The sequence below is a fragment of the Erpetoichthys calabaricus genome, chromosome 1 (genome assembly GCF_900747795.2).
Source record: "Erpetoichthys calabaricus chromosome 1, fErpCal1.3, whole genome shotgun sequence".
NCBI lineage: Eukaryota > Metazoa > Chordata > Cladistia > Polypteriformes > Polypteridae > Erpetoichthys > Erpetoichthys calabaricus.
The window spans coordinates 174293402-174313860 of NC_041394.2; the positions used below are offsets into that span (position 1 = coordinate 174293402).

General features: G+C 39.2%; 1 protein-coding gene across 2 annotated transcripts in view; it reads left to right on the forward strand.

Moving 5' to 3' along the window:
• The window catches only part of reln (reelin), a 147449-nt gene that overhangs the window by 49722 nt on the left and 77268 nt on the right, over positions 1-20459 (forward strand). For both annotated transcript variants that reach the window (XM_051919109.1, XM_028808741.2), the window contains exons 5-18: positions 2-34; positions 8246-8324; positions 8414-8510; positions 8588-8639; positions 11269-11365; positions 15373-15613; positions 16385-16530; positions 16689-16840; positions 16933-17048; positions 18514-18722; positions 18795-18923; positions 19068-19177; positions 19313-19379; positions 20052-20285. In XM_051919109.1, the coding sequence (XP_051775069.1) occupies positions 2-34; positions 8246-8324; positions 8414-8510; positions 8588-8639; positions 11269-11365; positions 15373-15613; positions 16385-16530; positions 16689-16840; positions 16933-17048; positions 18514-18722; positions 18795-18923; positions 19068-19177; positions 19313-19379; positions 20052-20285 (1762 nt within the window). The remainder of the gene's footprint in view (position 1; positions 35-8245; positions 8325-8413; positions 8511-8587; positions 8640-11268; positions 11366-15372; positions 15614-16384; positions 16531-16688; positions 16841-16932; positions 17049-18513; positions 18723-18794; positions 18924-19067; positions 19178-19312; positions 19380-20051; positions 20286-20459) is intronic.

The following is a 20459-nucleotide window of genomic DNA, read 5'->3' on the forward strand; positions in this document are numbered from 1 at the left end:
GTTCCCACAGAGTCCCCATTGCGACCGAGCCTTGGTGAGTATGGGAAAGAGCTGAGCTGTTTGTTTGCAGTACCCATGTTCTGAAACATTTGAATTGAGTTACTCATTTTTTTAATTCAGTTTCTGTTTGAAAAAGGCAAAATTGCTATGTACATGCAGAAATACACTGAATAAATTTACAACCTACATGATGATAGTTTCACACAGTAAAAGTGTTAATAAAAACTTTTTGTTTTATAACCAACAAAAAGACCATTTGAAATATACAGTATATGAGTATTATAGTATGAATTGAAGACAAGGTAATACAAAAAAGGAGATTTGCCACTAAGCTAATATTGAAGCATCAGTCCCCTCTCTTCCTATTTTTATCATGTAGCATGACACTGACAGCACCTTTTCATGTTTCTCTAGCTGTGACAAGCATGAGAATCTTGGGCAGTGAATCCTATCTGCTCCAGTTCTCCCAGTATGAGAAACACAGTGTCTCTTTCTTTTTCTCTAAAAATTGGATTCTACCTCTACCTCATCCCAGTCTTTTTCTGTAAAACAATGTGATGCAAATATCAAAGTGAGAATCATAACACAAATGCTTATTACAAAATCATGTTACACTTTTTTTTACCACATGATATGAAGGAGAAAGAAGGACAGAGAAGGGTGTGACAGTAGGAGACACGGAAGTATTCATGCCAAGGAATGTCTGGTTTGGAATGTAATAAAAGAGAGGTGTGGCTTTAACTTTGATCTGAATAATGAAAGGAACATGACACACAATAGAAAACTGAGATAAATAGCTTCAAAGAGCTGAAATAGGTCAGAACCATGTGGAATCCTAAAAAACTGTGCTTTTTTACAGTCTGCTATTTGGTTTCCTGGGGTAAATGATTTAATCAGACCCTTTTCCTGAGATTACTGTGCTCAATTTAAGTTGGCTTTTTTTTGGTAAACATATGAAATATTTCCTACAGACTCATGTTATGCTTTTTGTATTCTGATTTACTGTAAAGGGACCCCTAGATGGCTCCTGTATAGCTGTCTTCTCATTCAGGCCTGGGTTACTGAGCACCCATAGCAGGCTTCTAGTTAGAAAGCTGGTGTGTTGTTGCATCTGGCAAGTGTCTAATTGAAATGCAAATGATTACGCAATCTAATTATGTGGCACACGATCCTAGAACATAATTATGCTCTGGCGAGATTTCTGCTATTTGGGCTGGGATTGGCTAGTTGAGTAGAAGCACCTGTTTAGCAAAGATAGAGCTCTGCACTGCCTGGCGTGAGGACAGGTCTGAGGCCAAATGACAATGCCAGCCTGAGAAAGAATCACAAGGAGACTCTTATGATTCAAACCTTAGCAGAGAACCAGAAACATAAAACCAAAGTTTATAGCTAGATGTGAGGCCTTTGCCACTGCACTGGAACAGCAATCATAAACTCTTAGGAATAGATTCTCACCAGTGGGATATCGTTAACAAGTATCATTAAGACAATCCTAAATACTTGGATAAAATTGTAAAACCTAAACAAGTAAACAAAAGCTACTGCAATAATAATAAGAGGATATCATCTGTCATAACAATAGTCACTTACTGGAGTATAGCTATCCTGAATATCAACATGTGATGTAATCTCCTCCGTGTGATACTGGAACAAGATTAAAAAACCCTCTGAAAAGAAAGCATTGACTCCTAAGATGGTACACTTCAAAAACTTCACATGTACTGTGTATTGTATGGCCAAAGGTATTCAGTAGTTTTGTTACATTTTGAAAAATCTACCCTCAGATTTGACCTTCATATCTTGAACAGCTTGTTGAAGGTCTTTTGTTACTTTGCTTAGCTTTAAAGGTTTTTTAATTCACAAAATATAGGCTAATTAAAATGAGAAGAACTTGACCTTATCATGTGCATCTTACACAAGCAATTATGTAAAAAGGGTGACCGGGCAGATCCAAGCGACTATAAGCCAGTAATTTTAATGTGCATCACAGGTAAATTAATGGAAAGTATTATTAAGGATAAGATTGAGCAACACATGGCAAGAACATGGGTTCAGAAGAGGGAGGTCATGTTTTACCAACATGCTAGAATTCTATGAGGAAGCAACTAAAGGATATGATCAAAGTGGAGCATATGATATTATTTATCTAAACTTTCGTATTTGATTTGGTGCCACATGAGAGGTTGTGCATCAAACTAAAAGAATTTGGAGTTCAGAGTAAGATGTATAGATGGGTGCAGATTTAGTTCAGAAACAGGATGTGAGGAGGCCTATCAGAATTGGTTGATGGTGACAGCGGTGTCCCTCAAGGGTCAGTGCTAGGGCCACTGTCATTTATAATATATATAAATGATTTGGATAGGAATATAAGTAACAAGCTGATTAAGTTTGGAGATCATACTTAGCTGGGTGGATTGGCAGATAATGAGGAATCTGTCAAATAATTGCAGAAGGACTTGAACAGCATACAGGCTTCGACAGATTTGTGGCAGATGAAATTTAATGTAAGTAAATGTAAAGTACTACACGTAGGATGTAAAATGTTAGGTTTGAATACACAGTGAGATGGCTGAAAATCAAAAGAACACCTTATGAGAAGAATTTAGGAATCTTAGTAGACTCGACACTATGAACTGCCAGACAACGTTCAGAAGCCATTAAGAAGACTTGCAGAATGTTAGGTTATAGAGCGCAATGTGTAGAGTACAAGTCCAAAGAGGTTTTGCTCAAGCTGTATGACGCACTTCTAAGGCCTCATCTGGAGTACTGTGTGCAGTTTTGGTCTCCAGGTTACAAAAAGGACATAGCAGCTCTAGAAAAAGTCCAGAGAAGAGTGACTAGGCTGTATTCCAGGACTACAGGGGATGAATTATGAGGAAAGATAAAAAGAGCTGAGCCTCATTCAGTTCAAGCAAAAGAAGATTAAGAGGAGACATGATTGAAGTGTTTAAAATTATGGAGGAATTTAGTATGGTGGATCGAGACTGTTATTTTAAAATGAGAATCAAAAACACAGGGACACAGTTGGAAACTTGTTAAGGATAAATTTCACACGAACATTAGGAAGTTTTTCTTTACACAGAGAACCATAGACAAATGGAATAAGCTACCAAGTGGCGTTGTAGACAGTAGGACTTTAGGTACTTTCAAAACTAGACTTGATGTTATTTTAGAAGAATTAAGTGGATAAGAATGGCAAGCTTTGTTGGGGTGAATGGCCTGTTCTCATCTACATTGTTCTAATGTTCTAAAGTCGCTTGACCAAATTCCATAGATTCCTGTGTTACTCGAGTGAGTTGCCTATTCTACCAAAGCTTGCCATTGTGTAAAATTTAGACTTCTATAACTGTTACTATGATTTAAAGCATTTTGGAATAGTACTCTCTTAAAATAAATTAAAGTGTATAAAATGAGAGTATATTTTGTAATGCAGTAAGACTACAACAGAAAGTTTCAAAAAAGTGAAAGTGAGGTGACAGGCTAGGGTTAATGTTCTGATTTTAAGCAACACTCTCACACTTAGAATGAAAGATTGTGTGAGTGACACTCGTTTAAAGAGCTGCGTTGACATGTCCAACAGGAGGAGCAGCAGTCAGCAAGATGTGTAATAAAAAAGCATCTGCTTCCAGCATCTCTGCAGGATTTTAATTTGCAAATTCATTACTTATGCACATGTACAAGATTTTACTCCCCCTTCTGCTGCTTTAGTTATGCATCATTATTAATAAGTGTATACATCTTTCCATTCATTTTTTTGATTTTGATTACAGGAGTGTTGTGAGCTGGGCCTATTCCAGCAACATCATTAACAGAGCAAGTGACAATCCTGGATGACAAAGTGTTGTTCTATATGGTACACTCAGATACTCAGTCAAACTTGCTTATACCATGCTGTTATAAAGTTGTTAGTTTATTTAACCTGCCTCTCTTCAAAATGTCAGAGAAGTCTATAGAACTTGGGAAATTCCACAGGGACACAGAGAAAATTTAAAAACTCCACACAGACAATGAGTTAATTTTGTGGCAAGCCAAGGTCCCCAGACACCTGTGAGGCAACAATGCTAAACACTGTTCTATCTACAACAGGGGTAGGCAGTGTCGGTCCTGGTGAGCCGTAGTGGCTACGGGTTTTCATTCAAACCCAATTGCTTAATTGATCATTGCCAATCTCAGACCTTATTTAATTTTATGGCTTGTTAGTCTGTGCAATGTAAAGCTCTTATATCATAGATTTTTTTCCTTTCCAAGGATATCATCCAAATGATTTGAAGCCTAAAACAGATCATTTTCAGTCTGTCACATTTTTCTGTTAAGTGTTTTATTAAATCAAACAGTGCATGATGAATACACACAGATGTAATTGGAAAAAAGCTAGCTGGAGAACTACTGGCTGCTTTGTCTTATACATCTTATTGCTAACAAGGGGGCTCCGCCCCCTGCTCGCTTCGCTCGCCTACCCCCGGTGTTGGGTAACCCGAAATACATTGATGAATGTATGAGATATATCGGAGTGTAAAGGTGTAGATGACGAACAAAGGAAGTATATTCATTATTCCTAATGAATGTTCACTAATAGTGGACTCATTACAGAATGTGTGCCTGCTTTGCTTCCGCAGTTTCAGACGTGCGTTGTAGTTTTTTGTATTTCCGTCAGTCGAGCACTGTCATTTTGAACCCGTGCCTGCTTTGCTTCCGCGGTTTGAGACGCGCGTTGTAGGCGTCTACGTTCATTGTATCTGTCCATGCGGGCTCGTGTTTGTAGCTCCGTTAGTTGAGCTGTTTGGTTTTGGAGCCGAGACAGTTTTGCTTCTGCGGTTTCAGACGCGTGTTGTAGGCACTGATGTCTATTGTTTTTGTCCATGCGGGCTCGTTTTTGTAGCTCCGTTAGTGGAGCTGTATAGTTTTGGAGCCGTGATCGTGACTCCATTAGTTCTCCATTGTTTACCGTTAGTAATATGAATATTTGCACTTACTGTTAATACGGAGCGTTTTCTGTGGTTGTACTGTTAATAATGCATCACTGTAATGTGATTCACTTATGCTGTATAGTTTGGACTTGTGAGGATGACGTACGTTCAATATGGAGCGTTCGTTTATTCTTATTACAGTTTGGACGTGTGAGGATGACGTACGTTTACAACGGAGCGTTCGTTTATTCTTATTACGCGTTGTAGGCACCTTCGCCTTTCATACTAACTCGCACCTTCCGTACTATTATGCTGTGTATGGTGGATCTTTGTGGACTCCGTACTTTTTCCCGTTTCACTCTGGGGCGGGGGGCTGAATCCTCTTTTTTGTGTGGCTGTGTTGTTACCTATGGGCACGTTGCCTCATTTCTTATTTACGTTAGTTGAGCTCCTTTATTTTTGAGCCGTGTTGCATTGTAGGCGCTTATTTACGTTAGTTGAGCTAATATTATACCTCCGGTGCCGTGTGTGTGTTTCATGTGGTAGTTGTTGTAGGCGCATGCGCCCTCCGTACTATCTCGGGTTTGACCATGCTGTGTTTTGTGGACGTTTGGGGACGCCATACTCTCTCTGGTTTGATTGTGGGGTGGGACGCCGAAGCCTGTTCTGTTTGTTTTGTCTGTGAGTACTCATATTATTGTATTACTGTAATGTGATTCACATATGCTGTGGAGTCCGTATCTCTGGGGCTTCTGTACCATCTCGGGGGTCTGCCTGCGGTGTGTTAGACGCACGTTGTAGGCGTCCGCCCCTTCCGTACTATGTCAGGTTTGACTATGCTGTGTAGTGTGGACAGTCAGGGTTCTGTATTGTCTGTGCTCGTTGCTTCATTTCGTATTTTCGTTAGTTGAGCTCTTTCGGTTTTGGTGGTTTATCAGAATTCGCTTGCGGTGGTGAGCTATGGTTCAGAAACACGTTGTAGGGGCCAGCGCTTTCCGTACTATCTCGGGTTTGATTATGCTGTGTGTTGTGGACCTTTGTGGACCCCGTAGTATTTCCCGTTTCACTCTGGGGCAGTGGGCTGAATCCTCTTTATTGTGTGGCTGTGTGGTTACCTATGGGCGCGTTGCCTCATTTCTTATTTACGTTAGTTGAGCTCCTTCATTATTGAGCTGTGACTCCTTCGTTCTCGGTGGATCAGACTTCGCTCGCTGTCGGCGCCTGCGCACTATGTCTCCTGCGTCCATGGGCATGCCATGTACCTGCGTCCATATCCGGTTTATTCTCGGTTAGTAATATGGATAAGGAGCAATTAAAACACTGAATGCAGCAGTTTAAGATTGAAATAAGCAATTAAGGTTGGAGAACCTTAACAAGCGAGACCACTAAAATGAAGCATCAAAATGTCACTTAAGCAATATGTGCTTCATCAGCAATAATTGAGTTCTCGTTAAGGAACTGGATTGGAACAAAAACCTGCACACACTGCGGCTCTCCAGGACCGACATTGCCCACCCCTGATCTAGAAACATCTTTCTGTTCCTCCATTTCACTTTTTAACCAACTGTTTACATGGTAAATTAATTGAGGTTCATAGCCCTCCCTGTCAGCAGCTCCTACTAAGTGGTATCACTTTTGGATGGTATTCATGGTTCATTGTGCAGGGCACAATCACCATATAACTTACAGTAACCCCTAAAATAAATATGCAAATTCTCCATAGATAGCATTCCAATAATATAGTTTTCTCCACTCTGAACAGTTCACCCCCATATTTATCAATGAGTGTGTTGCCATTCCCAAAATCTCCAATAATATTTCTCCAGTGATGAATATAAGAGCTTGGGTTATTGTGTTTTTAGCGGGGTTTAACCCTCATTTAAATTTGAGATAAATATTGCGGCAGACGGCCCGGGCCCTTGCTAGGCCGGGACACCTCTTCAATATATGGTCCGGGGTAACAAGTATGGATTGAACAGTACTGCCCCCGGGATGGTAGATGGCAGCCCTCCGGATGGAAGTGGTGTCTAGGATTCCCGCAGGGCTCCATGGGAGATGGAGTTCTCTACAACCCTTTTGGGATCCGGGTGTGCCGCCAGGGGGGTGCTGCAGTTGTTCCTGTGCCTGTGTGGGTGGCTATTTCGCCACACCCGGAAGTGCATCCAGAAATAGGTCATCAAACACCTTGATGTTTCCGGGTGGGCTATAAAAGGAGCCAGCAGCTACCACTCCAAGTTGGGAGGAGGGAGGCAAAGTTTGCCGGCGAGGAGTGGTAGAACAAAAGAGAGAGAAGAAGAATTGTGTGGTACTATGCTTGTGGGACTGTGTTGTGCCTGTGGGCAATGGGGAAGGTGTTGCCCACAGGTGAAGAAAAAGAAAATAAAAACATTTATTTGTTTTACCAGTGTGCCTACATCTGTCTGTGTTGGGTTGAGCATTGATATAGCTCCTTTTGTCACAATATGTATATGCATTTATTTTCACTTTCAGATTTTTTTACGTTCATGGTAACCAAGCAGCCTACCTGTATTTTATATAGCGACATTAATGGAAGGCTCCCTCTGTCAGTGGTATACATAGCAATTCATGCACATACAGGTTCTGAACCATGCATGTGACACACAAAACACAAAGTTATATATATGAAGTTACATACCACAGATCATATAGATGTTAGCTGTTATTTATACACATACAAAACTTTATCACTGTAATCCACCCATGAACCAATGTACAAACAAACAAATCCTGGAATTTTTAGTTCCCAAGTAGCTGTTCTGAAAATTATTATTGCTATATATCCATCTCTCCATTTTCCATACATCCATTTAATTCCATGCATCTCTCCATGGATTTTAGGGTCCCAGATCCATTACTTAAGGAAGATGCTACTCTGTCATACAGCATACACACCAATATGAATATGCTGTCTCAGATTATAGTCATCATTTACTTGAGAGGTGAGAGGAAGCCAGTGTATCTAAAGAAAATCCACAAAAGCATGGGAAGAACATGGGAATTACATATACACAATGACTGGGCCATAATCTGGACTAATTTTAATGAAGCTTTGGGCAGCAGTACTAGCCACTGTGCAACCACTTTTTACATTTGTTTTGGGTTGAGCTAAAAGGTGGAGATGCAAATGAAATTAGCACTTTCTGACTTAGTGTTCATTTCCAGGGCACAGCAAAATTGTTCACTTTACATTTTTAAAGTTTTTGCACGAGAGTTCTTCTTTATTTCTTGTCTTGTAACTGATACCATTGGAGACTGCAATTTCTGGAAAATAATAAATGAATGGATAGACTGAATAATAAATGTTGTTTTTCCTGCAGCTCAGGTCCATGGAGATCATGTGATACTGCGAGATGATTTTGAATCCCACCAGGAAAAACAGCTAAATCCCAATATCTGGTAATGTGTATAGCAGATGGGTTGATGAGAAGCATAGCAAAGACTGTGATATGGGTTAGCTTCGTTCTCATTTTTTGTCTATTTGTCAGGTCTGACTGCAGTGGCTGTGAATTGGGTGAGCGATGTGGTGGCATCATGCACGGTGCTGCTGTTTCCTTTTGTGAACCGCTTGGCCGGCGACAACTGGTGAGTATTGGGTCCTTCAGGACAGAAAGACATTCTTCTACAGCTCTAAGTATTCTTACTTTCTGCCTCTCCTGCAGGTGACAGTGCCACTCAACACTAGTTCAGCCTCAGTTCTACAGTTTGCACTTGGTCAGTATATTGCCACATGTCCTCCTTATATCTCTCTTATCTTTGATAGAGTTTCTCAGTTTACTTATACATTAGTTTTCTATGACCCCACCCTGTACTGCACACTTAATAGTCTTTTTGTTCTATTTCTATCCTTGGAGCCCATCTCTCACTTTCCCTTCTTCTCTTTATCAGTCCTTTCCTGCTCCCCATCTCATACTGCACCCTCACTATTTCATAGTACTATATTTAGTCTCTCTTTATTACCCCTTTCTAGTTAAAATTCTTCACAGCCTATGTGATTTGCATTGTCATTTCCTGTATACTTGTTATGGACCATATGTGTCTTTGTCTTACTGTCTTTTTTCAGTAAAAGATGAAAGTGTGAAGACAGGATCCTGAACACATTATTCAAAGATAACCATCTAGCTCCATAGCACAATTGCTTCTATACTGTCACAATCTGATTGATTAGACTAAGGGTAGCTGCTGTCAAATTGCCAGTTCTCTGACTCTGCATGATGTTACTCGAAGATGAAACGTAAAGCAGGTGGTCAGCACATAGTCCAAAGTTTTTGGCTACTAGCAAAAATGAAGCCAATTTTCTTGCTTATACATTGTGCACTACAGCCCAGGACCCGTACTTTATTTGAGCCAGTGCCACCTGACTCTTAAAGTTTTACAGATCACCATGTCATAATCAATCTTATATGTTTGGGCCACTCACCAGCTTATTATTGTGACATGGCAAGCAGTGCCAGCCAAACATACTGAAGAAGGTGCTAAGAGCATTTAGAATGAGTTGAGTTACATAAGGGTCAGTGAAGACAAGGAGCATCTAAAAAAATGCCCAATAATGTAAAACAGATTTATTAACAGTACAGTCAATTGCATGTTTTCATTTCGGTTCACTTCACAGCAAGTAATATCCCTTCTTCACCCCATATAAAAACTGGAAGTGAATTGGAAGCACCTCATCCCCCTGGGGCTTGTTACAAATGCTGCTAAGGATAAGAGACCCCATTTTAATTTAGAGATGAGTGTCCCAGGGAGCAATTTGTTTCACGTCCACATTTCACCTCTGTGTGTCCCTGCTGCCCCCCATTCACAGGCTGGCTCTTAATTGCACTTGTGAAACGCCCCGCTGACCCCAGGGACAGAGAGGAAATGAATGATGAGCCAAGGAACCATAACAATAAATTCCCTCAGTGTTCAGACAAGCAATAGAGAGATTTACTGTTCCTTGGGGACGACATGTGAAACCAAGAAACACGGGTCAATTAGCGAGCGTTACTAAGCACAGAAACTCTCTGGGAATCCCATGTCAAAGCAAGGCAGGTAAAGACAGATAGGTGCGAAGGTGACAGAGAGATACAACTGGATAATGTGTAGAGGGAACAGAATGACAGAGATAAGGGTTTTGAGACTGGTAAGGATAAGGAGATTAGATGTGAAAAAATAAAACAGATGGTAAAGGGGAAGAGGCTGAAAGAAAAAATATGAGCTGAGAGAAAACAGACCAGGTATGAAGATAGGGTAAAGCAGACTTTGACTTGAGATGGACCTATCAGATATGCATAATAGGAGAAGAGCCAGTGACATAGCAAAAAATATACAAAATGAGTGATTACTAATTGACAGATTACATGGTTAGGAATCATACAGTGTACAGTGTCAAATCCCCACTACCCACAATGCTTTTTTATCCAGCAGCTACAATATGTTCCATGTCCCTGCTTATTCACAAATGAGTTTGCTGTTCTTTGTTTGCCCTTGTTTGAAGTTGAGATTATATAGAGGGAGAAGGAGGAATCAGCCAAAAGGAGCCATTGCACAGTAACTGTCCTTTTGCCTTTGTTTACAAATCAGTTTGCTTCAGACTAAATACTATGGATTGAAATGAGGATGAGATGAAAAGTAGCAGCATTATTGGGTATAGAGGAAGAATTATTGAGGGGGTGCTGGAGCCATCATATATTTAGGCAGCTGTTTGGAGTCATGACTCATTCTGTTTAATGGATTATGGGTTTCCATTCATAACATTGATATGCCAAAGCATAACGAACAATGGTTTGGAGTGATTATACATATTATCTGAGTGCTTTGTTATTGCTGCTGTATTCTGGAAAGTAAATTCCATATGAAAATCTGAAAAAGAGGATCGTACAAACCTAGAGTAATTTATCCTGTTTTGTCATTGATATAAAATACCTTGATATTGTTTAAGACATGACTTGAAATTTAGAAATAATCTCCCAAAATAGATAGTGTTTTTAGCAAGCATTATATTCCTATGATCACACATATAATGAGGAAATGTTCTGGTTTGTGCAGTCATGCATGTGAGGTAAATGGTGCTTTGAATGGATGTGTGAGAGAGTAAAGTTTGGGATGTTCATATGAGAATATCGGTCTACAGTGATCACACAGGAAGTAATAGTTTTTTGTCAAGGTTATGCATATTCAGTAGCTGTTGATTTTATAGCCAATGCATGAGAAATGCAAGATTTGGAGTTCTTACTGATATGAAATACCGGACAGGTGTAGGAGAGGGAACTGTAGAGCAGGTTGATGTGATTGCTCTGACAAATTTAAGGTATATTGGGAATGTTCTAACATACTGTCATCACTTGTCACCCTTTTGCTCCAGGTTCCGGCTCCTGTCGCTTTAGCTTCACAGATCCTGATATCATTGTCTCCTATAGCCGTAACAACTCTGAGGGATGGACCCCACTGGAGAAGATCCGGTATGCCAATCTTTGCTCCTGGGCTTTAATATTTTATTTCTATCTCTCAGTTTCCAGCTTGTTTTTCTGTAATACACTTTCTGTATTCTTTACTCTGTTCAGTTTCTCTGTAATTGAGGGTTGACACATACTGAAATAATGTTCATGAAAATTAAAGTAACTCATTCCCCACCATATTCTTTCCCTTTCTTCCTATTTCTTAAAGCATCCAGTTAAGATAGTATTAATTTTATGAAGACTTCCTCCTGTATTAGCACTACAATGTGGCAAAATGTTGTAATTGCACCTGAACCCAGATGCCACAACAGACCATATAATAAGCCAAAAATACTGAATGACGTAAGACCTGGAAATTTTGTTTTAAACTATTGAGCGGTATCCTCTGCTTATTAAATAATATAATGAATATGTGATAGCCCTTCAATTTTTGCAAGTGTTTAAGATGCACTTTTGATTCTGAGTTCACAACATGCCCATTTCAGCCCTGGTTTCCTCCTTTCTCCAGGAAGTGGCAAATGGGCCTCTCATCTCCGTGCAGTAGGGTTTTATTCTCTGTGGGTACCTGTTACTCAATCTGACCTCAGGCAAGCAGTCACATTTTGTTTCTTTTGCCATTCTTCAAAAAAGAGCTTTAATTTTCCTAGTGTTTACACTGGACATATTTTATGTTTGCTTGGTAGGACTGCCATTTCATCAATAGTAAGATAATTTGGGAGAATCTGTTGCAGTGACACTAAATTTGTGAGTTAGTAGCTAGATTTTTGAGAGGAGGATTGTTTTCTACTCATGTCCATTTGACATACACACTATAGTCTGTACTCCCAAGATCTGTGTGTCAAGTGTTTCAGTACCATGGAAAGTTCCATGTGAAGAGGAAGGCTGAAACAGTCTAGTTTATACTCTGTTACTGGATTTCTTTTTAAATACAAATGATATTTTCTGTGACTTGATTCTTGATCTCCACAGCTCTTCCTTCTTTATTGATCAAATTCAATTAAAAAATGCTTCATTCTAATGATGACTGTTTATTAAGTAATGTTCCACTCCAGGACTCACTAACACATTGGCTCCCATATATTAAGTTATCATTTAAAAAAACCCTTTATTGTCATGATAATATATTATATTTCAAAAATATTTGCAATGAATTCAGCAGAATTAACACATTTTATGATATCATGTAGTTGGATACAGACCAGGGTTGACTTGTTAGCAGCACCTAGAACGAGGCAGGTACCAACACTGTATTGGATGTCACCAGTTAGTTGCTCACACAGGCTAAATTTGCCATTGTATATTAAGTTAACATTTGCATGTTTGGGATACAGGAGAAAACAAAGTATCCAGAGAAACCCCACATGAACATGAGGAAAATTGGCACATAATGTATCACACCAATAATGACTGGGCCCTGGAACTTTGGTAAGACATTGCTAACTACTGCAATGTCACACTAATTAATAAGTAATGCCCATTTTAAATTAGAACAGGAGATATAAATTAATAGCAAAGAAAAATATTCCTCTAAAATGTTTTTCTCTTTGATAATTTCATTTTAAAATACTGAAAATCAAAATGCATTTTTATGTGATAAGAATAAAAGGAAATATGCTGTTTACTTAAGTATTCAGTTCCCACATTTTAATATATTGTAAGGTCATCTTTTACAGTAATAACAGCTTTAAGTCTTCAAAGAACTAATCTGAATACACACGATATACTGGGTTGCCTATTCAGAATCAGGGTTATGTTTCTATTCAGGTGTTATAGTTAGCTTGTATTAATTTTATGAAGACATTCCTGTTTAACACATCCCTTGTGTTTATATTATTCATATGTACAGTACTGTGCAAAAGTTTTAGGCAGGTGTGAAAAAATGCTGTAAACAAACAATGCTTTCAAAAATGGAAGTGTTAATCATTTATTTTCATCAATCAACAAAATACAGTGAATGAACAAAAGATAAATCTAAATCAAATCAATATTTGGTGTGACCACCCTGTGCCTTCAAAACAGCATCAATTCTTCTAGGTACTCTTGCACACAGTTTTTGAAGGAACTCGGCTGGTAGGTTGTTCCAGACATCTTGGAGAACTAACCACAGATCTTCTGTGGATGTAGGCTTCCTCACATCCTTCTGTCTCTTCATGTAATCTCAGACACACTTGATGATGTTGAGATCAGGGCTTTGTGGGGGCCATACCATCACTTCTAGGACTTCTTGTTCTTCTTTACGCTGAAGATAGTTCTTAATGTCTTTGGCTGTATGTTTGGGGTCGTTATCCTGCTGCAGAATAAATTTGGGGCCAATCATACGCCTCCCTGATGGTATTGCATGATGGATAAGTATCTGCCTGTATTCCTCAGCATTGAGAACACCCTTAATCCTGACCAAATCTCCAACTCCATTTGCAGAAATGCAGCCCCAAACGTTCAAGAAACCTCCACCATGCTTCACTGTTGCCTGCAGACACTCATTATTGTACCACTCTCCAGCCCTTCGACGAACAAACTGCCTTCTGCCACAGCCAAATATTTCAAATCTTGACTCATCAGTCCAGAGCACTTGCTGCCATTTTTCTGCACCCCAGTTCCTATGTTTTCATGCATACTTGAGTCGCTTGGCCTTGTTTCCACGTCGGAGGTATGGCTTTTTGGCTGCAACTCTTCCATGAAGACCACTTCTGGCCAGACTTCTTTGGATGGTAGATGGGTGTACCTGGGTCCCACTGGTTTCTGCCAGTTCTGAGCTGATGGCACTGCTGGACATCTTCCGATTTCGAAGGGTAATAAGCTTGATGTGTCTTTCATCTGCTGCACTAAGTTTCCTTGGCCGACCACTGCGTCTACGATCCTCAGCGTTGCCGTTTCTTTGTGCTTCTTCAAAAGAGTTTCAACAGCACATCTTGAAACCCCAGTCTGCTTTGAAATCTTTGTCTGGGAGAGACCTTGCTGATGCAGTATAACTTCCTTGTGTCTTGTTGCTGTGCAAAATCTTGCCAAGACATGAAACTGTCTTCCACAACCTCACCTTGGTAGCAGAGTTTGGCTGTTCCTCACCCAGTTTTAAGCCTCCTACACAGCTTCTGTTTCAGTTAATGACTGTGTTTCAACATACGTGTAACATTGATGATCATTAGCACCTGTTTTGTATAATTGGTTGATCAAACACCTGACTATAATCCTACAAAATCCCTGACTTTGTGCAAGTGTACCTATAAGAATTGATGCTGGTTTGAAGGCAAAGGTAGTAACACCAAATATTTATTTGATTTCGATTTTTCTTTTGTTCGCTCACTTTGCATTTTGTAAATTGATAACAATAAACAATCATTATTTATATTTCTGACAGCATTCTTTGTTTACAGCATTTTTTCACACCTGCCTAAAACTTTTGCACAGTACTGTATATGAAAAAAACATTTTATTTTCCCTAAATCTTTCTGTACTAGATGGTTTAGATGACCAGATTACGGTGTCTAAACCTGTATTTGGATATAATTTGTAAGGGATTTATGTAAAACTAGGTACTGCGTCTATTCATATCTAATTTCTTTTTTTAAAATTTTTTGTTCTTTAAGTGTTCAGTTTATTACTATCAAATATACTTTTTTGATTTTGGTATGTTTTCATTTTTTTTCTGAATTTCCATTTACTTCTTCATAATCTCTGTCACTCACCTCTTTGCCAATTCTTATATTTTACTCTATTTTGATGTGTCTTCTTAGTTACATTTTATTTTTTTTCATAATTATTCTAATTTATCCTTTAATCTTTATATTTTTTCTTTTAAATTGTTTCTCTTAAATTTTTTTTTGTATGCTATGTGCTATGATTTCTGATTCTCTGTTGCTTGTTATTGTTATATTGACATGACTTTTTCTAGGCTTTGCTTAAAATAAAGTGTACATTAATATTTAGTCGAAGTTGTTTAGTTTTTTTTTTTCTTTTCATGGTTAATTTTTCCATTTGCTCTGCCCTTCTTCATTCCTCTTTTTGTCCTGCAGAGCACCTTCCAATAGTACCACAGTAATCCACCTGCTTCATGTTAGTGCTGCTGCCAAGGGAGAGAATGTTCGCTTTCGCTGGCACCAGGAGATGCTAGCTGGTGATGAAGGCTATGAATCATGCTGGGCACTGGACAATGTCTTGCTGGTCAATGCAGCCCACAGACCAGTGCTGCTGCAAGACAGCTTGGATCCTGCTGACACTACCAACTGGCTATTCTTTCCAGGAGCTACTGTTAAGGTACATAAAAACTTTAAACTTGCAATAGGATGGATGCTGCAAATATAAAGAAGATTCATAATAAGGGGCTACTTCAACCTCAGTCTGAATGTTTGTTGATGTATGTGTGGCAGCATTCACTCCACCTGGAAGACTGCTACCCTTGAGCTGCACTGAAGGTGATGGCAGCTGGAGTGTCCTGAAAGGCAGCCGTCTGTCCATGCAATCTGTTCAACTCTGGTGTGCCAAGATGGCATCTCTGAGAGAACAGTGTTATGGGTGTGGGGCGGGACAGAGAATAAGCTGCTTAGTTTCTCTGCCAATGTTTCACACCATCTCTTGCATGCCACCTCAGTCTGCATCTCGCATTATATAGCTGAAAGTGCACAGTGTCTCACATTACCCTTCATCCAGCATCTCAAGTTAGTCTTGTCCATTATATGGTGCCTGTCTTGACATCTATTTCCTTGTGCCTAGCATAGTGTCTTAAACTGCCTCACAACTCATTCTGTATCTTATATGTCTCTTGCACAAAATATTTAATTGTGATCGCTCACTGTGACTACTATATCATATCTCTCATTGCTTACTAAAATTTCTCACATTGTCACCCTCTTCCAAGTCTCATTCTTCTCCAGTGCACCTGCATACTGATTTGATTAAGTTATTCCTAGGTAATCTCAGAATCAATTTCTTTAATTCTCTGCTTGGGTGTACCAGTGTTTGAGCGTCTGTCCTCACTTTTTTTACTGGTTTATATTTGATTTGTTCTGTTGTACCTGTTTTCTGCAGCATGCCTGCCAGTCTGAGGGAAATGCAATGTATTTTCATGGGACAGAGGGCTCCGGGTTCAGCTTTGCTTCAACACGGGATGTGGATTTGAGCCGTGAGGAGGGACACACTTCCTGGAGGGAAGATTTTGAGGCTTCACCAGAGGGGTGAGTCTCAGCAATACTCCACAGTTGGGTGTCATGTGTGCTAAACTGTTTTGTGGCTGTTTTTCATGCCATGTTCTATAGTGAGGTATTACCAGTTCTGTAGGGTAGTGGAAACAGTACCAAGGTATAATGTCACATTGACCTGTTTCTTTTTATAGTTGGCAAATACAAGGAGCTGTCTATGGAGCTGACTGTGGCAATGTAGCTTCGGGCCTCTCCCTTGTGTTTCTACAGGATGGTGAGAGGAGAGTTTGTACTCCATTTTTGGATACTACTGCGGTGGGTAACCTCCGACTCTACTTCACAATGGGTAGGTGGTGTGTTTGTGTGCACAATCAACAACTTTCCACTTGGTAGAACTGAATGTCTTACTAATAATGGCCTGATTTCCTTTCTTTGCAGGTAGTGGGTTGTGTGATCCCGGGGTTTCTCATGATAATGATGTCACACTTTATGGCAGGATACAGAGCAGGAAGGATCACTTGGTGTTGGATGTGCTATCCTACTCATCTTATAGGGTGCCTTGTCCTTTTTCTTTGGGGAGTAGGGTTGTTACTCAGAGGGCAGTAGTCATCTACTGGTATTGCTGTCCTGAAGTTATCCTTATGTTGAGAGCTCAGAGCTGAAAGGCTATCCATTACCACAGAAACCTGGCTGCATACCCCAAAAACTTGTGGAAACAAAGAAATATAAAAAAAAAAAACAGTCAAATGTACAACACCCAATCCCCTTCTTATCTTTACAAGTCCTAGAATAACCTTTAATTACAACAAAGTCTAATATCTGTTGTGAATTGTAAATAACACCTTTCAACCCTGTGACATTTATTTTTAGTATTCTGACAATTCAAGGCTTTGCTTTCATGATACATTGAATCCTTGTTGACATACAAAATATTTGTAACATGCATGTTTCATAATAAATGGAACAGTAGTTACCACTGCTCCTTCACAACTGTAGAATCTTAGAACTGAATTTTGGCCTGGGCACCGTCAGATCCATATGTCTCCCATTATCTGTTTTTTTTTTTATTATTATTATTTTTTTTTTTCTCCTTTAGCTGCCCTTTGTTCCAAACACATCCCAAAACATCCGTTTTATGTTATTTGGCAACTCCAAATTGGCTCTGTATAAGTAAATGTGGATCAATGTTAATGTGCCTTGCAATACACTAACTCCCTGTCCAGTTGGTTCCTGTATTGTATCCAGTAGTACCATGATAGGCTGTGGTTCCCAGGCTCCTAAAATGGATTACATGAATTTATAATGGTTGGCTTCCGAATCTCATTGGTATCACATCTCATTGGGCTGGTATCGAATCTCTTTTTGTCTTCTTAATCTCTGTCTCTGATCAGCCATATTTTACCATATTTCTGTGTTTATTCAGTGCTCCGTCCCAGTGTTTTTTCCTCTGTACAAAGGATACTCAAGTTGTGAGCCTACAGCTGTAAGGGGTGTTCTACAGTGCTGATTTTTGTAAACGAACAAAAATTAACCCCTTTGTACTGGAATAGGAAAAACTTACACTGTTTACTATAAATGCTAGAAGACTGCATGTTTCTTGTTTCAAAATCAAATTAACATGGGTAGCATAAACCACAAAATCGATTATAGCGCTCTAGTTCTAACACAAGAGTAATACATCTACTCAGTGTTCATTAGGAAAAATATAACTTGTTTTGTATTATTAGTGCTCCTCTTAATATGTTGGACTCAAAACTTTTTGATCACTCATACAATATATTCATTTTTTGACCTTTTGTTTATCAGATGTTATGTTTGTTTCTTAACCAGGTCTGTGGCCACAAAATAATTTACCTGCTTATTATGAAATGCAGTTTTTGATAACTTTCTGTATTCTCCTATTTTTCCTTGTCCTTTGTCATAGCCCCATCTGCTCTTAGTAATACTCATCTGCTATGTGCACTTCTCCAGTTTGTTGTCATTGTCTTATTAATTATGCCTTATATCATCTATCTTCAGACCCCAACTCTGGTGTCAGTACCAGTGCCTACAGAGCTGCAGTCTTCAGCTACACAGTTTTGTCTGGAGCAGCGTAATCATGCTGGCTTGAACCACAATGTCTGGGCTATCGACTACTTTCATCTGCTACCAGTATTGCCAGTTTCACAGTCCCACATGATCCAGTTCTCCATCAACCTGGGCTGTGGGTCATATCAGCCTGCTAACAGGTAGCCACTCTTCCTCCTTGTTTTTTTTCCTAGTGGAGTCATGGTTGCTGATATGTACCCTTCTCCTTACAGTGTTAGCCTAGAATTTTCCACCAATAATGGTCGCATCTGGTCCCTGCTACACACTGAATGTCTTCCAGAACTCTGCACAGGTCTACACCTCCCTCACAGCACTGTGTATTCGTCTGATAACTACAGTGGGTAAGAGAGGTGACCTCAACCCTCATGTGAAATCAGCATCTCAAACTGCTACTTCTAATCCTTTATATATATATATATATATATATATATATATATATATATATATATATATATATATATATATATATGTCATATTTCCTGCAGATGGAGCAGAATTACCATCCCCTTGCCTAATGCGCCACTAACAGGCAGTACACGCTTCCGCTGGAGGCAGAATGGGCCAGGTGTAGGAAACATGTGGGCTATAGATAATGGTGAGATTGGGAAATATTAGATTGAATTTCAGTGTGATACTCTGTGTTTTAATTTTACAACTGGGAGCACTTCGCCTATGGTAGTATGGCAATTTCTAACCTCTGTTTTCTATTATGTGTCCTAATTTCTTGTAGTTTACATTGGACCATCATGCCTTAAATTCTGCTCTGGACGTGGCCAGTGTACCAGAAATGGGTGCAAGTAAGCATGTGCCGTTTATGACCAAAATCAAAGTCATTATGCAAAACACAGGTCTAATATAACAACCAGTATGCTTAACACTGAATAAAATTAAATATCTTTACAATAACATGATCAGTTTAACTCAGACTGGAAACACACATTATACAAACTGTACTATTAAAAAAGGAGACTTCATATAGAACATTAGAACTGTGGCAAAATTCCAACATATAGACTAAAATCCTTGGTTTAAATTTGCAGTTTTTTTTAAATATTTCAATTTCAGACAGGGCACATGAAACTATATACTATTATGCATATAGCTATGATGTACAATCCAGGCGTATAGGCAGAAAATGAGTAATGAAATTAATTACTGTGTACAAACTACAATAAACTTGAACCTAAATCCTAGTATTCAGACTCATGAGGTGACAGTAAATTCTCTTATACTGAATAGGTTAAGCTAATTTATAATTCTAGCATAAAGACTAAATGATTATAGTATACATACAAGGAACTAGATTAATTTTAAGTATGTAGACTAGAGTGCAGGAATCAAAGTAACTCTCAGCCTGTTTTCTCAAATAATTAAACTAAATGGCAGTGTTTTTTCCCTCTTGAGACTAAGTTCTAAGAAATGATAAGCACTGTCATTAACTGGTACGCTGGGACTTGTGCCTCTTACAGGTGTGACCCTGGCTTTTCTGGTCCTGCATGTGAGTTAGCTTCTCAGACTTTCCCAGCCTTCATTTCTGAGAGTTTTCTGAGCCCCAGACTATCATCCTATCACAACTTCCAGTCAATTCGAGGAGCAGAAGTCAGCTTTGGATGTGGTGTTCTTGCTAGTGGAAAAGCACTTGTCTTCAGTAAAGATGGTAGACGTCATCTCGTTACATCATTCCTGGACAGCACACAAGCCAGGTATTGTGATATGAGTGTACAATAGCGTAAAGAGGTAATTATTTATCAGAGACTGCTACAAACTGTTTTAATTTACTTTTCGTCATGGTTGCATGTATCCATACCAATTTACCTCTTAAACAGTACTAATTTATGGATGGGGTTGTGTGAAATAATAAGGTTAGATCTCAATCC